General features: G+C 33.3%; 1 protein-coding gene across 3 annotated transcripts in view; it reads left to right on the top strand.

The window, feature by feature from the left end:
- Positions 1–18552, top strand: part of LOC149795404 (protein maelstrom homolog) — a 76608-nt gene that overhangs the window by 21070 nt on the left and 36986 nt on the right. For 2 of the 3 annotated variants that reach the window (XM_089965182.1, XM_089965180.1), the window contains 4 exons: positions 3218–3259; positions 5554–5687; positions 7751–7959; positions 15779–15841. In XM_089965182.1, the coding sequence (XP_089821308.1) occupies positions 3218–3259; positions 5554–5687; positions 7751–7959; positions 15779–15841 (448 nt within the window). Of the gene's footprint in view, positions 1–3033; positions 3059–3217; positions 3260–5553; positions 5688–7750; positions 7960–15778; positions 15842–18552 lie in introns of all 3 variants that reach the window. The other variant, XM_089965181.1, reaches the window with a different exon arrangement.

Here is an 18552-nt window from a genome sequence, read left to right as displayed (position 1 = left end):
AAAAAATATCACCAGTACAGTGTATCTTTTTGTTTCATCGGAGATAGCTTTAATTTAGAATCTTAAAATAACAATTAACAGATTCATTCTATTAATATTGAAGACAAAGATAACGAATTCAAAATAATATTACATAAAAAGAGTATGATACAATAAAAGCTGAACATAATGAAAAATATACCAGTCTTACTGGCACAAAAGGCAAGGGTGATTCTTTCCTTGGATCCTTTTCCTCCAAAGCAATCTTCATCCTTGACAATGTGTGTGGACTTAGTTGTGTCACAGAAAAAAATATTGAATCACATGAAATGCCTTTATATGAATAGTACCTTGCTCATAAAAAAAAACAGGTTTAATTTGTATACCTTCTGTGATCGATTGATTTTAGTTTGATAGCATGCATGAGTGGATCAACAGTGTAAGGTACTCGGGCCAGATATCAGCATAAGAGGATTATGATGTAACAAATCTCTGTCAAGATGGTTTGTCACGGATTCATTGTTGTAACAGTAGATCAATTTCAGTGCATTGTATATCCAAATTTGCGGTTTCCTTTCATTGTTCTTTTGAAATTTCTCCGCATGTAACCCAAGATTGTCTAGTCAAGTTTAAACAGCTAACAATGTTCTCACCCCCAAAAATCACTGATGGTATATTTTGTTGTTAATAAGAAGAAAAAATTGCAATTTGCAACATTGAAGCCCAGTGTGAGCCCTGAATAAACTTTTATACACATTATTTTTCATATTTTTAAGAGGATTTTTGTTTTGTGTACGAAAAAATTGCATGTCTAATTTCAGTAGCCATGATACAATCATTTTATATTATAATTGATACAGAATCTCTTCCTTAAAATGACAGTAAACTTTTTACTTTTTTACTTTTAAGATGATTTTTTTTTAAACCAAAAATATTACATGTATATGACATTTTTGGAGCCAGGCCAGGACCATGTTATATCTGAATTCTCGTTATAATGAAGCATGCTATACGGGGTCACACTGTTGTTCTTTATATTCAGGTTTTCATTACTTACATTTTGGGAGTATTTTCTTCCTTGTTGGCTTTTCTGTTCTTGACATTTTTATGTGAAATATGGATGCAAGTTAAATAAAATTGGATGATATTTGTTTAACAGTGGCACAAAATGGCTCTCCAAAATGTTCAACCCAGTAAAGCGTAGATTGCTCCACAACACCAAGTCCAACATGGCAAGTTGCATGTCAGCAGACCACCCTTCTTCAGCAAAAATATATGGATATGATATTTTTGAGAGCCATGCCACGACCATGTTATACACATGCACACACACACAAACACATTACCACATTTTGAAAAGTTGAGTCAATTTGGCAAGTTCATCAATCAATTTTGAAAATAAATTTAACTTTTGTTTTCATTTTATCTTTGTGTCTTAAAACCATACACCAATAGTTTAAGTTATTAAAAAGTAAATAATACATGTAGATATGTAGAGGGAAAATGGTTACAATGCGGATACAATATTCTAGCAAGGGGCATTCATTAAAACATGATGATTGGAAATTTCTTGCATATCTAATTTTGGTTTTTGTGGGCAACTGACTATTTTTCAGCACATGATAGGCAATACATGGCAGCCAGTATATTTGGTGGACCTAGATGACATCAGCAAACTCAGTTTATTAGCTACATCAGCAATAATGAAAGCTAGACTGTTTATAAAGATATATGTATCCTCACTGATGAAGGATTTGTGAACACCCATTTAGCCATTTGCTTAAACAGTTATCATTCAGTCACCTTGAAATCGGCAACGTGCATAAAATATTTGATGAGCTGATGTTTGAGATTGAGAATGCTTATTTTTATCCATTTAATTGTTTGCCAAGGAGTAAATATGTGTCAGTCTTCTGCAAAAATGATGTAAACAGCAGATAAAAAACTGCCTGGGGGTGCTAAATTTTGGTTAATTGTTAGAGACAAGTGCCTCTTTCCAAATACACATGTCAAAGAAATCTCATGAGGTACGTTATTGACAGTTAACACCTACTCACTGTAAAATTGGTGACATGCATCAAAAGAATTTTTTGATAAGTCAGTTGTTTAGAGTTGGCAAGCTCACAAACTGCCCAAGGCTACATGAGGACCTGAAAGTTGGGGAATCCTTGATATGTGAAAAGATTGTGATTAAAACATATCTGATTAGCTAAAATATAACTATTTATTCCATATTTTTCAAACTTGCTAATGGATATTCACATTAACCTTGATATTGATTATAGAATGGAAATGACATGATATATGAAAGAAAATTTGGCCAATTATGTAATAGAAGAATACAGTACATATAAACACTAAAAAAAGGTGCTTATATATTTGTAATGTGGCAAAATTGCAGGTATAAACTTGCAAAACATAAAGCATTACAAGCAGAATATGACCCTTTCTCCCTCTCTCATGTAATTCTTTGGACTTGTCCACAGTAAGTCTCTTGGAAGCTTGAGCTAGCCCAGACTGAATTTGAGCTTTTCCTGTGAGTCAGGCAAGTAGAATTTGAAAATTCATACAGATACACCTGTATTTCTCTTTTCAGGGAGCATTCCAGCTGGTTGCAGGTATACCTGTGTTTCTAGTTTCAGGGAGCATTCCTACTGGTTACAGATACATGAATTTTTCTTTTCAGGGAGTATTCCAACTGCTTACAGATATACTTGTATTTCTGTTTTCAGGGAGTATTCCAACTGCTTACAGATATACCTGTATTTCTATTTTCAGGGAGTATTCCAACTGCTTACAGATATATCTGTATTTCTATTTTCAGGGAGTATTCCAACTGCTTACAGATATATCTGTATTTCTCTTTTCAGGGAGTATTCCAACTGCTTACAGATATACCTGTATTTCTGTTTTCAGGGAGTATTCCAACTGCTTACAGATGTACCTGTATTTCTATTTTCAGGGAATATTCCAACTGCTTACAGATATACCTGTATTTCTGTTTTCAGGGAGTATTCCAACTGCTTACAGATATACCTGTATTTCTGTTTTCAGGGAGTATTCCAACTGCTTACAGATATACTTGTATTTCTGTTTTCAGGGAGTATTCCAACTGCTTACAGATATACCTGTATTTCTATTTTCAGGGAGTATTCCAACTGCTTACAGATATACCTGTATTTCTATTTTCAGGGAGTATTCCAACTGCTTACAGATATACCTGTATTTCTATTTTCAGGAAGCATTCCAGCTGGTTACAGATACACCTGCATTTCTAACAGTAAGTGACATAACAGCAGGAGTAGATTTTCTCTTGCAGTTGTTACTCATTGCTGGTAATATCATTTAGAAATTGATTGGGATCAAGTAAGATTTGTATTTGAACCTAGAAGTATTATGCCACCAGGAAGCTTGTAATACTCTGTCTGGTTATTTGTCACAGGAATTCTTCCAATAAGTGTTTGATACAGTATATACATACTTATAAGTCAATTGTTTTAAAGCAAAAATTAAAGTCTTGTTGATTAGGTTTTTTTTAAAGCATGACATACATCAAATAATATTGGAAATTTGAGATGTGTACAGTGTATACAAAATACTGCCAATTGAAATATTTTTAAACTTTCATGCCATTGTTCCCATTTAGAAATGTATCTATGGTATGTGCTGTGTTTATCTGTTTAATTACAATATTTATTACACGATGCTTTTATTTACATTTATTTGTATTTTAATAATTTAAAAATATTAAATATTACTCTCCCCAAATTGAAGTGTCTGTCAGTGTCATTTGCTGTTGATGTATACTAGAAAGTACATGTACCATGAATTCTATAACAAGTAACTGTGTGAATAGAAGATGAATTAAATTTGAATATGCAGACTATGTTTGTTGTCCTTGCTTGGATAACATGAATTTGCTTTTGCAGGGTTAGATCCCATTTCGTATTTATGTTAAGTGCTACATTGTATCTCATTGTATGGTCCAGCATTCATAGGGTGTTCATTGTGTGTGGTCCATCAACATTTGCTTTTTGAAAATTTATTTGTTAAAAAATTCTGATTAAGTTTGACCAGATCATTAGAGGGTCTTCTAAGTTGATTCAGGTGCTGCTAGTCTTCTGTCAAATATATATACTGTAAATGAAAATCAGATGGAAAAATCCCAAAAGAATTTCTTCTTAAAACCACTTGGCAGAATTTAACAAGATTTTACATCTAGTGTCATAGCAGCAAGGCTTTTCGGATTTGTTCATATGGTACCATTTTGCCATTAATTATGGCTGCAGTGATTAAAAAGTGGAAAGTCATTGAAATTATTTCTTTCCAAAAGCACGATACAAATTTATCCAGTTTGATGGAGAGCATCCTCACGTGAAAGCATAGTCAATTTGTGAACATGATGCTAAAGTGCCATCAACTATGGCTTATAATAGAAATTAACCAAATTTTACAGCAAACCATCTAGCATTAAGAGCTGTTACAGTTATTATAATAATTGCTAACTGAGCAACATAACACTGTTACCGGCCCTGAGTGGCTGCGTGGTCTAAAGCACTCTCCGTTACGGATCACTGCCATCTCACCTCTGTCTGCGTGGGTTTGATTCTTGGATTCAGTCAGTGTGAGAAACTTGTCATTAGCTTCTCATAGGTCGGTGGTTCTTTCCAGGGTTTTCCCTGGTTCTTCCTCCACCATTAATACTGGCTGCCATGTATAGCCTATTGTGTGCTGAAAAATGGCGTTAAACCCTACAACAACAATTATTTGATTTGTCATCAGATTGGTCTGCAGTGCTTGAAATAAACATTGCTTTAAATAAGTTCTTCTAAAAGACTGGTCAACAGAATTGGACAAAATTTAATAATTATTCTGGCATAGACCCCTTTTTCTAAGCAATTCCAAAAAATGACTTAGCTAATTCTAACCTACCAGTAATCTGTGTTTTTTGTGGCTTTTATGTGATTGCATTCTTGAACTAAGATTACCGGGGCATTGCATGTTATATCTTCATTTTCACTATGTAAAGCAGGTGAGTGATTTAGGCCGACTTTGGACTTTTGTCAGAAATTTTAACAGTATACTTAGATTTGTATTTAAAAACTTTACAAATAACAAAATCTTGAGATATTTATTATTAGCATTTATTCAGCCAAACTTACAAGCATGTATGGTATCAGTTTGAAAGTTCACTGGTATAAAATTGGGTTGTTACATCAAGTATTTCATAATTTCAACTGAAACTCACTGTTTGATTATTACTTGCTGTAAAAAGGTACAATTCTGAGCCACTCCCACTTTCATTTATTAATATTGCTCAGATATGGTGGGATATTCTTCCTGTATTATTTTAACACCTATGTATGAAATGGTCTGTATATTGTTACCTAGCAAGCGATTTGGAATTTACACAAAGTTTGGTAACAAGAGAGATTTTTGCTACAATTGGTTTTCAGTGTTCATTACTTATATTTTAAGGTCCGAAAGAAAGCATTCATGTTATCTTGTACTGTTGAAGAATGTGGTTTGATGTAGTAGAAAACACAATTGCTTAATATATATTTGTGCCGTAAGGTGAAAACACCCACCAGATACCTGTAGAATCGTTTGAGCTAGCAGATGTAAATTACCGTGGATTGTGGATACAGCTGGAGAATTTTGTCAACCCTAATCAGGAGAAGGAGGAATACCCACCCCTATATTACCTGGTAAGTCCCACAGTAGACTTTTATTGCTATAGCGTAACTTACTTGGAGATGAATTAACTTTTACAGCGTCCAGCACACTCATTTGTACAGATTCAAACTTAACATGAAAATTAGCAGAACCTCTAGATAAATCATAATAAACTAAATAAACTCGTGATATGTAGCTTGCTCAAATATTGTCAGTCTCAATAAAAGTCTGGGAATGTTTGAAAAGTAGTTAAAACTGTAAGTGGCTTGGTAGAAATTCCTATGTATTACCATAGTTGCCAAGTGTCCCGTTTTCTTCTGTATTTGTCCTGTATTTTGGACCTGAATACGGGTGTACGTTTTTTTTGGCAAAAATAATTTTTTTATTAAAAAAATGTTTTTTTATTTTAAAAAATATTTAAAAAATTCCTTGCAATTTTCAGTTTAGAACGGTCACTCGGTTCCATTCTGATAGAAATGTATCGCATGTATATAGGAATACAGTTCTACAGTATGATTGGTTCATTCGAAATCAAGGCTACAATGCCTGTCTTTATCCGCCATATTGGATTTTGCAAACAGTTACCACTGTCACTGTATCTCATTTTCGTAATATTCAACTTCTAATCATGTTGAATAGGAAAGCAGAATATTCAGAATTTTCTCTAGGAAAGACAAGAAAATAGAACTAGAAGGACAATTGTGCCGTCTTGTTTAGATTTGTGAAACTATCTAGTAAAGGAGAAAACTCTGTGTTTTGCAAATTGTATAATGTGATTTCGCTATTGGGCATGGAGGTGCCCATGAAATAAAGAGCACGAAAAAGCTAATAAAATAAGCGTGCTGCTTCATCATACACAACTCAGCCTGAACTTACGATGTATATAAATAGCAGAGAGAACCTTGATGAAATTCGATCAAAAATTTGGTTTATTAAATTTCTTTTGGAAATTAACCTTCCTTTTTCAGTTACTAGTGTTGCTGGTGATTTATTTCGCACATGTTTTCCAGACAGTAAAATCGCAAAGGATTACTTGTATGCTAGAATGAAAACAGTTCAATAAGAGAATCACTCAGAATCAAGATCATCAATGAAAGTTGATACATTCAAATCAATAATGATTGGAAAAAAATAAGGTGTGGAAAAGGCAACTATAAACAGCCTGTGTCTGAGTGTGTTGCACTCTTGCACCTTCTGAATGGGCACCCGAATGGAACATGGTACAACACATGCATCTCTGACATTAAATAATTATGTAAAGCACTGTCCTACTTTACTGATGGTTGTGTATGTTGTAAATAGTTACATATGCATTAAAATTTAAAAAATCAGTATTTGTTCCTGAAAATCAGTATTTTTGTCACAAGAAGTCAGTATTTTTGTATTCGGGGGTTGGCAGCTATGTATTACAGACATGCACAGGTATGTTGCCCTACATGTTGTGGGAAACACATGGGGAGTAATACATGTCATACTTACCGTATATACTTGCTTATAACATGAGACCAACTGAAGTGTGTACAGACTTAGAATTGCCACTGCATAATGCGCTGGCAGATTTGGATCTGTGTAGTTTGTTAGGAGTAATCAGTAGAACAAACAACATAACCTTGATCTGCAGGTGCATTATGATAGGGCAGATCAGGATCTATGTTTGCAATTGGACTCGACTTATAAGTGAGTATATCCAGTAACTATTTGGTTATGTACATATCAGTGTTTGTGTATTATGTCACTCTGGTCAAAGGCACCCCATTGCTATTTTCTGCTTTGATATATGATTTGGAGTGGTTTGTACATATTCACAATTGTCTGAGAATTTTGACCTGTTTCTGTTGATTGGGGTACATTAATGAGTTTGAGGGAGTGGGAGGGTACAAGAATGTGGTGATGAGGTGGGAGGGCACAAGAATGTGGTGATGGGGTGGGAGGGTACAAGAAAATGGTGATGGGGTGGGAAGGTACAAGGATGGGGTGGGAGGGTACAAGAATGTGGTGATGGGGTGGGAGGGGATAATTGAGGCATGGTACTGCTTTGATGCAAATTTTATTGTAAATAAAGTCCTTATGATCTGTCCACTCTTCTTGGATGTAGAATGCTGACAATAGTTATGAATGTGTGGATTACTGCCTGCGCTGGATTTACTCCCGAGCCTGTCTTGGCATCCCCAATCGACTACGTAAAGTTTACTCACTAGATGGTCTTGTTGTTGATCTGTTCTCACATGTGGGTGAGGAGGTTTCCAACACTACAATCATTGACCTGCTGACCAGTAGCATATGGGACTATGAGGAGAAAACAAGGTAAGGCAGCTGAGAAAAATCAGATAATAGTAAACCACTTCTGTTATGAGCAAACAATGTAGTGAATATATATTGTTTGATTTTATATTAAATTTTAATAGACATAGCTAAGAAAGTTGCACCTACATGATTGCTGTTTATATTAGCTATGCGCAAGCAAGGGGGAGATAACTCTAATATGCTTTTGAAAATTAACATTAGACCCGGATATCAAAACAGGTCTTTTTTTGCACCATACCCTGTGACCACGTGAACAAGTTTCCCATAGAATTCTGGGTATTTATGCAAAGCAGATACCCCAAATCTTGTGTATCTGGCCTCATTATCATTTTATAGTGTTTTAAAAGGTGAGTACAACAACGACACAGTCTTCAATTCGCATTTGATCCTCTTAATCGGCCAAATACGCGCTCCGCACATATATTTTTAAAAAGAGCAAAATTTTAAACACTTTGTAAAATAATTTAAAAATTTTAAATGTTGCGCCTTGCCTGAAATTGAATTTTCAATTACGCGCATAAGACATGTCATTCAAGGCAGAGCTGAGGCGGAAGATGCAATTACAACATGCCGGAAGTAGTATCCGAATATATTAATGCAGCACAAACGCAGCTAAGGACGTGCCGCAAATAGTGAATTTTGGTATCTCGTGTGATATATGTATTTCATGGCAAACACTAACCAAACGTTGAAGAAAATAACCAAGTCCATTTGTTTTAATTTTCAACGTAAGAAAATATTAATTTCATGTGAAAGATATATGGATTTATATGCCAATTTCTACAGTTTCAGTTAATGTGCAATATTTTGTTCTTTTTTAAAAATTTAAAAAGTTAGTGCTAGTGGTTATACACTTAGTGTAATGTGTACATAGTTTTCTCAGCATTGGAGACCACAAATCGTTCCACATATTTTGGACTGTCAAGTGAGTTTAATATGCATTTGTTTTCAATCCAACCCCATAAGCTATTTCCCTTAATAGTTATTACTTAAATTGTATTACTTTGGACTTGCATATTATTTCCATGGGTGACCCAATGATGCTATCTCCATGTTAACATTCTTGAATCGTGATTCCTTGCATATTGTTTTCATTTATGGCAACATGAGGCTATTTTCATTGTGACATAATACTGAAGCCTAATTACTTTTTACATCTGTTTTGTTTTCATTGGTGACCAAATGAGCCTGCTTTTATTGTGACATATATTAAATTTTGTGCACATGTGACATGCATTTTGCTTTTATTGGTGACCCCTTGAGCATAATGTCATTATTAGATTATGGAACTGAGCTTACTTTTGAATGCTATATTGGTTTCATTGGTGACCCCATCTGCATATTTACATTGTGACATTATTCATGTTAGATTCTTTGTGACTTGTATATTGTTTGCACTTGTGATGCCATGAGGCTATTTTCATTTTGACATGTAACTGAAGTCTGCTTACTTATGGTTTATGTACATTTTTATAGGTGACCCCATGAGGTTATTTTCATTTTTACATTACTGAATACTGATTTTTTGTATATTTTGACCATTGGTGACACCATAAGCTTGTTTTCATTGTGACAAATTATTCATGTTTGATTCCTTGTGACTTGTATATTGTTTTATTTGTGGCTACATGGGGCTATTTTAACTTTGACATATAACTGAAGTCAGATTGTATCTTGTGTATTTTTTCATTTGTGAGCCAAGAGTTAATTTTCATTTTGAGATACTGCTTAAGTCTGGATAATCATGACTTCTGTTTTATTTTCATTGATGAAAGTAATCTTTGTTGGTGTGTTATATATATGTAACCTTTGTAAGGGAGAGGACCCAATGTAAAGTAATAATTTGATGTTCCAAGCCCAGACTTATTTTGTACATGAAATAATGCCATGAATTGGTGCAGAAAAGAAATGGAAACAAGAAAAAGAAAAAGAAAAAAGCAAATAAAAATAAGAAAAAATGTTTTCTTTCTAATTTTTTATGTGTCAATGAACATGTTTTGTTAATGACACTGCCCTATTGAACATAAACCTATTTTGACTTTTGTATGACATTTCTCCAAGTACAAGTATATAAATGTACTGATCATGATCTTTTGGCAATGGAAAGTACCGTTATTAATTGTGCATTGGAACAAGATGAAATGTTTAAAATACTATTTAGGAACAGTCCAAAGTTTGCTATGATTGACAATTATGTTCCATTCATTTGGCCAGAAATATGTCTCCAGACGGCAAAAGAAGACATGTTTTATATCATATACATGTTGTCATGACTATCTGTAATACTGTGCTTTGCTGTGTTAGGTTTTATTCATGTGTGAAACTCAAGGATATTAGTCAAATGTGTGCATTTTTCTTTGCATTGAACTTCTTACCATAAAGAAGCCATTACAATCCCAACATAGGATCAGCCCAGACTGGCCACTAGATATGTTATCCCATGAATATAGAGTTTAAGTGACATAGTTTTGATGATGTGTGTACATGTCAAGCTTAAGTACTTATATACAGACGACTTGAAGAAGAATATAAATGCAAAATCTTATTTTTCGTGTATAAATAATTCATAATGTGATGTATGTTAGAAACTGGAATATTGTACATGTGAATGTATGGAGTAGATTTTCAAGACACTTGGTTATTTTAAAATGGAATATTATACATGTGACTGCATAGAGTAGATTTTCAAGACACTTGGCTATTTTAAAATGGAATATTGTACATGTGAATGTATGGAGTAGATTTTCAAGACACTTGGCTATTTTAAAATGGAATATTATACATGTGACTGCATAGAGTAGATTTTCAAGACACTTGGCTATTTTAAAATGGAATATTGTACATGTGAATGTATGGAGTAGATTTTCAAGACACTTGGCTATTTTAAACTGGAATATTCTACATGTGAATGTATGGAGTAGATTTTCAAGACACTTGGCTATTTTAAAATGGAATATTGTACATGTGACTGCATAGAGTAGATTTTCAAGACACGGGTATTCTAAAATGGAATATTATACATATGACTATTGAGTGGATTTTGAAGATGGGTATTCTAAATTGTAATATTGTACATTTGACAATGGAGTGGATTTTCAAGACATGGGTATCCTAAAATGGAATACTGTACATGTGACATTGAGGAGTAGATTTTCAAGACATGTGGGTATTTGAAAATAATATTGTACACGAGTTGGTGGAGTAGATTTTCAAGACACATGGAATATTGTACATGTGACTACATGGAGTAGATTTTCAAGACACTTGGGTATTCTAAAATGGAATATTATATATGTGAATGTATGGAGTACATTTTCAAGACACGGTGGTATTTTAAAAAAATTGTACATGTGACTATGAAGTAGATTTTCAAGACATGGGTATTCTAAAATGGAATATTGTACATGTGACTGTATGGAGTAGATTTTCAAAACATGGGTCTTCTAAAATGGAATATTGTACATGTGACATTTTGGTGTATATTTTCAAGACATGGGTATTCTAAATTGGATTATTGTACATGTGACTTTTTTAGTACATTTTCAAGAAACTTTGGCTCAGACAGTTTGTAAGACAACAATAAGATTATGGAATATACAAAGTATGGAGTACATTCAAAAAAGTTTGGTTGGTAAAATTTGTGAGATGGTAGTAAGACTATGGAAGACAGATGACGGAACCATCTTAATTGTCGTAAGGAATGAAGTATTATATGAGAACAGAGATGACCTTTCCACAGATAATCACTGGATCCATGAACACTGTAATGGGAAAGTTTATTACCACTTTCTGGTATGCGATGACATACATTCTGAGACTGTAAAAACAACTTTGGAATAATTGGACTGAGGATTATTAAAGCAATGCTCGTATTCTTCAACTTTCCTTTAAAAGACTGAATCAAAGGAATAGTGTAATTCATATAACAAGATGAAGACACTGTCAGCATATGAAGTTGGAACATAATTTTAGCACCAGCCTTTAGTGACATTCATGTTTGCTTTAAGGATAATGATTTGGAAAATACTGTACAACATTGAAAACAATCTGGTGAGGACCTTACGTTATTTCATACATTTTTATTAGTTACAACCATGGTAAGGTGGGTGAGGTACATCAATAAGTCCCTTTATACAGCATCTACACTTACTCCAAACAATCAAATTATTACAAGAGTGCAGTTTATGTAATTAGGGAAATACTTTATAAAAATGGTTTACACATACCACAACTGGTTTCAGCATAATTGTTACTTGCTCATGCTAGATTTAAGGTGCATAATATTTTCCCCTTCAACCAAGAAAAATACAGTAATTAATAAACCAGAAAAATAATAATCATATAGCAATTGGTGCAGATCTTGTAATCTTCATGCATTTATTTTTCATTATGTTCATCTTAGGTTTAATAATAATAGCTAACTTCTTAGCTTTCTATGTTAGTGTTATTAATGTCACTTAGCTGCCCAATTTTGACACGAAAAAAATTTTAAAAAAAATTATGCCATGTCTGATGATGCAGTGTACCAAAGTAACACTGCACAATGGACATTTCCGTCTCAGATCTGGCTCCTATTCAAAACTAGTCATCACACATCACTCTGTGATTATTTTTGAAAAATTACCAGGTTGCCTCAGAAACTTATATTTCGATAGTAAAAGAGTGTTAAATTTATTACTAAGTTATGCATTCCTGAAGTTGTTAGAAAAAAAAAATTTCCAGTTGCTGACGTCATTCGTACTGACTCCAAAATAAATTACATTTCAAACGTCTATCATCCTTTGGACCAAACTCGCCACACAATATAACAATTTCATAATTTTTCAATCATGAGATGTGTAATTTTAAAAGAAACGATAACCAGCTCAAGAGGTATGAGCGCCTATACTGCTAATTTAATGATTTTCAGCGCCATCCTACATGCTTATAAATACGTCCTAACCCCTTCGTTACCTGAAGGAAGTGTCGTTAAGTATAGTCTCAATTTCTAATTTACTTTTCAGTATTTAGGAAAAAATTTACATGCAATTGAAACAATGGATAGTAACACGAATTTGGCTTTTTTTATTTGCTTGGAATGTGCCTGTATTTTGGATAATTTCAAAGCGATGTGAATTCTGATGAACAATCAGAGACGAATTACCCCAAATTACCGTACACATGAAAAATTTGAATAAACGTTTTGAATGTCTTTTTTTATTTACATGTAAAACAATATTATAAATCTTAAAATTTCATTTAGTTTAAGGTATTATAAGAAATGTTTCCATTTTTTACATTTTTGTAAATAACTCGTTGTTGAGGAGGAAACTATTGATCTCCAAAAGTCGAAAATTTTGACAGCAGGTTATTTATAGATTTCAATTTTTGGAGAGGTCCAGGTGTAATATCTTAGGGTTTTTTGGGGAAAAAAATATGAATATGTAATAATGAAATCATGATCAATCCAAATAAGTTAATATCACACCTAGAAAATGCATTTTTGTAAATACCTTGCGCATAGCTTTTTATATACTCTATTTACCATATGTGTTGGGACACTGTAAATTAATTTTATTTAGTAATTTTTTTGCACTGTATGTTTTGGGACACATTATTTCTTTTTAGTCTTAAATTGTGGGACACCTTATAAATCATTCAAAAATTACATGTCAGAAAATGCACTCTAACTGAAATATTATTTAAAAAAATATAAAAGTGTACTTTAGATAAAACTCTTTAATCCACTACAGCATCATCTCAACACAACCCTTCTTGTACACACATACAGTCCATTCTTTTGGTGCATGAATATTTGTTCATGCCATGAAAAATTATCATTGGAGGCAACACATATCTTGAAACAGAAACTGCGATGACTAAAGTCAGATTTTTAAAAATGTGCACCTCACACTTTTAACCCCCATCTTATCATCAGTCCACCCAGCAGTGAGATTAAAGTACACTAGAACTCCATCAATGTTAAGGATCAAATTGTTGGTGAAATGATCTTCTCTTCTGGCCTTCATGAATTCATCAAATGATTTTTTTTCTCCAAATCTTCTGAGCGATACTAGGTCATCTGTGTTTGTGGATGTTCCAATATTTCAATTTATTTTCAAAATTCCTGTGAATACAGGTGAAAAGGAACCAAAGTTAGCTTCCATATCTCAGCTGACTGTGTCTTCCCCCACCCCCCCAAAAAAAGAAATTGGCACACTTAAGAGAATCCAAAGTCGGCTTATGAGGTCAGCTTTCTTTATCATAAAATAACCTTTGTATTGATACCCTTTACAAACAAATTAGCTTAAAAGTATCCAAAGTTGATTTCCATGGTTGGCTTGTTTTGTAATAAAAATAACCTTTGTGTTTGATGTCCTGTCGATAAGTTCAAACAATGAGTTTCATGCTCACTGCCAGTTGTGTTTATTCACCACCTGTGCTTCTGTTTACTTGGCATCTGTAGTTATAATTAATACAAATGGGCATTGATGTTTACGGGTAAATATTATACACGGTTTTAAAAGTACTTTTTATAACCCATGCTAGCAAAAAGATTGTCATTAGCACTCAAGTGAATATATTTTTAAATAATGATTTTTATTTTGTGAGATACTGTCATATAGTTGGCCTGGATATAATTCAATCTTGGTTTGTCATGCTCCATTGGTATTTGTCTTCACACAATCGGTTGATTATTTCTGTTTTGATTGCGATTTTGTTGGATCCAGTTTTCAGTTGGATAAAATGTTCGAACCTTTGAGTACAACCAAACACGATTTCTTTCTCAATGTTCACGTCAGTAAACATGTCATGTGTTATCGGACTTAAGTGATACATGCTACGTTATTGATGCCGTGGCTATGTATATGGAGCTCATGGATATATTTTATGCATGATGAAAAAAAAGAGGAATAAATGATAACAATACAAGGTTAGATTCTTTTATTTTATGATCAAATTAGCTTTTTATAAATCTGTTTTATTGCAACATGTAGTGAGGGTGGGTGCTGAACCCTGAAAACAAAATAATATCCTCCAGTTGAGCCCTAGACAACAACATAGTATCATAGAAAAGTGGATTCTTGTTGTTTATCTTCACCATATGCTGACTTGCTTTTTATTATTTGAGATGATTTCTCATAGGGATTATTTTGACAAAGATGCATTAATGTATGCAAAATAGGTCAGTGAGGATTTACATTTCAACATGAAACTTACCAAACCATAATTAGAATTATGAATACCTGTATTTATCCATGTTCTGTTTTGCCTATTCATTCAGATAAATTAAAACTGTAGGTCGCAGAGAATTGCTGAGAGTAAATACAACACTGGAAGTATGTGGGGTCTGCATCACATATTTTCATTTGGTCTTTAAATTTGTGCTTCAGAGCAACAATGAAAACCTCAAAAATTGGTACCCAATGGAAAAAAAAGTAAAATGGTGCCAAATAGGGCACCTTTATACTTGTATAAATGATGTAATATACAGTGATCTCTCATATAGCATTGTCCAAGACAGCCACAAAAGTTTTCTGTATTATTAGTGAGGTTTTGCTATAATTGGGTATATGATATATGATATTTAGTATTGCATAAGGTATTTATATCTTTGACCATAGTCACTTTGTAAAGATTGGTATGCTGAGGCACCTGATTGTAAGGAACTCCTGTAAGGGCATGGATGATTAGTCTTAAGTTCTTTCCTTGACTTAATTGCAAAATATCTATACACAGCAAAACATGTATTATCTCAGTAAACTTAATGGTGAATTTCTTTATAAATTATAGATTATGTGCATTTGTATTGAGATTAAATCTTTTCATTATCTTTCAGGTGTAAATTTCATGAAGAGAAAGAATGTCTCCACTGTTCTCTGGGAATTGTCAACAGATATGGGTATGTATCCAGTACAATGTAAGAAATGTGTATGGGTTTAAGTCTTGCAATGCAACAACCACAAAATTTGGTTACACCAGATTACTGCTTAATGTAAAACCGGAGATACAATGAAACGTTGAACTTGGTAGTGGGTTAGGATTATATTGCCTCCCGATGTGCCTGCAGAGACACATTTTGTCACATCTTTAATCAGATTTTACCTCCAGATATGCCAACATGGACACCTTGATGCAGGTGTTACCTCCATATATACCAGGTGGGATACCATGATGCATTTGTTTGAGATATGCCAGGGACACCTTAAAGCAGTTTTTTCAGAAGGATCGAATTCGTGAACCACTTCCAGTCATCCAGCTTTTTGAAGTCACAGCTGAGATGACTGTTGGTTTTGCTGTTAGGAATACAGTTTATCCAGATATAAAGGGAGCTCAGCCTTTTGTACTAGTAAAGGTGATCATGATGGAGGTTGGATTCTCAGCAATTTGCCCAACAGTAATCTGATTGGGGAATGTATTCAGAGGAGAAAGCAAACTTTTAAGTAAATTGTTTCTCCAAAAATTCTTACCTGATCACATTGCTATTAAACCTTTCCAACACTTCCCTGCAAATATGAACATCTTTGTTGATGTTGTTGACACCAAAGCTGAGTAAGCAACTGTTGATGAAGGGAGGTAATGGGTACGTTTCTTCCCTTCATATTATGTCTATCTATCTATCTATCTATCTATCTATCTATCTATCTATCTGTCTGTCTGTCTGTCTATCTATCTGTCTGTATCTATCTATCTATCTATCTATCTATCTATCTATCTATCGTCCTAAACTAAGTAGCAGAAAGAAACAAAACTAGCATGTTTTATGCAACTGAACAAGTAATTTAATTCTCTAAGTTATAATAAAATGAACATTTTGGAGGAACTTGCAGTATGATGAATTAAATCCAACTGATCCTAAAATGTTTTGCAGAATTCCAAATGAATTGAGTATTCCATATGAATTCCAGGTCTAGAATGTGTTGATGTGTCAACAGTCCTGCTTTATCACAAGGCTTTGTCCAGAACTCCTTCAAATAAGTAAACACTAATCCATAGTAAGACTTTAGTCCAAAGTCAAAGAGCACTTTATTATTCCAATGAATAATCCAAATAGTTTTGTCTCAAATTATTATCTAAACAAAAACATTAAACACATCTGCAGACTGACTTTTCAATTTTATTATGATCTTTGATTTTCAAAGTTGTAAAGTTGTAAATGCCTATTTATAGCTCATAAAATCTACAGACTCAGTGAGCCAAATGTGAAAACTATGGGAAAGATGAAATGTTTCATGTTAGCATGATTATTGGATTCATGAGGGAGTGGAACTCCTTTTCTATCATCAATAGGCTATAGCAAATATTATTGGAGAAACATAATTTACTACAAAATTTGCATGTTAGAGTTTACTTTTTAATTGGCACCATATAGCCAATATTGTGTTGATGTGTGCCATTCGTATTTTCTATTTTCACCATCATTTTGAAGGATTTTGAGATTAAGGGATGCAACATAGTGTGTATATATATATGGTCTTAAAATAAGTAATAAAGAGTGAAAACCAACTGGTTTTGTAAAATTAATTAAATAATTTGTTTCCCTCCAGTATAAAGTAAAAAAAGGAACTTAACAGTATTGCAAATTAAATCTCGAATAATCTTAGAATTTCTAACACCAGTTCTCAATGAGCTTTAGTAATATTCCCAAATCAACACTGGAATTGTTGTTGTGCCTGTGTTGGCCCTTGTATTGGTGATGTGTCAACAATCTTTTGCTTCAATAGCAAGCATGGAAAACACTATGTCCTTGACTCAGACCAAGATAAACATGTTTACTTCTGTCAGTGATGATCCTAATATTAAGCCCATACTGATAAAGAAAATATTGGCCATGTATTAGTTGTTTACAGCTTTTTAATTTTTTTTTATTCAGGTCAGGTAGAAAATTAATTTTATTTTGCACAAGGTCAAGTCCAGATTACAATTATCCATAGCATATGATGAAAACAAAAAACTATATATATATGTTGTCATTAGAAGGTGAATTGTGTATCACATTGGAAGTATTATCTTCAAGGTGCTGGTGTTACATATTCAATTGTTTTGGTCACACTTACGACTCTAATTTTTCAGCAATTTGAAATGAAGAGATATAACTTGGTACAGTTTTATGTTGTCACTGAAATGGATGGTTTGTGCTAGCCATCCATCACTTGTTATTTATTGTAAGCAGGATTGCTAATGAGGTATGGTGCCAAACCAGACCAAATTTGATGTTTATATAGCTTATGGTGGTCCCAGGATCCAATTATGTTCTGGGGACTTTTTTGTTATTTTTCACTACTTGGGTTTTACACATTTTTTCATCTTCTTGAACAAAAATCTTATAAACATGTTTAAGCAAAAATTACTTTTGAGATAGACAAATAAAAGTGGTATGCACACTAATCTTAAATGCACATTTTTTGCAACAAAAAATTGCTTGTCACAAACAAATTTGAAATGAAGAAATCTTGTATTTAGGTTCAAACAAATGTTGCTTGAGGTAAACATAAAATTTAGTGTGTATGTAGCGTGAATATGTTGATGTTAGATTTTCATGCCATGATACTTTTGCTTCGACATGTATTGTTGGTGCTTCTTCTATTTATGTACACTGCCTGTGTTTTTGAC

Source organism: Sinohyriopsis cumingii, chromosome 7 (genome assembly GCF_028554795.1).
Source record: "Sinohyriopsis cumingii isolate HCF-2022 chromosome 7, ASM2855479v2, whole genome shotgun sequence".
Taxonomy (NCBI): Eukaryota; Metazoa; Mollusca; class Bivalvia; order Unionida; family Unionidae; genus Sinohyriopsis; species Sinohyriopsis cumingii.
This window is presented reverse-complemented; position numbering and strand designations above follow the sequence as displayed.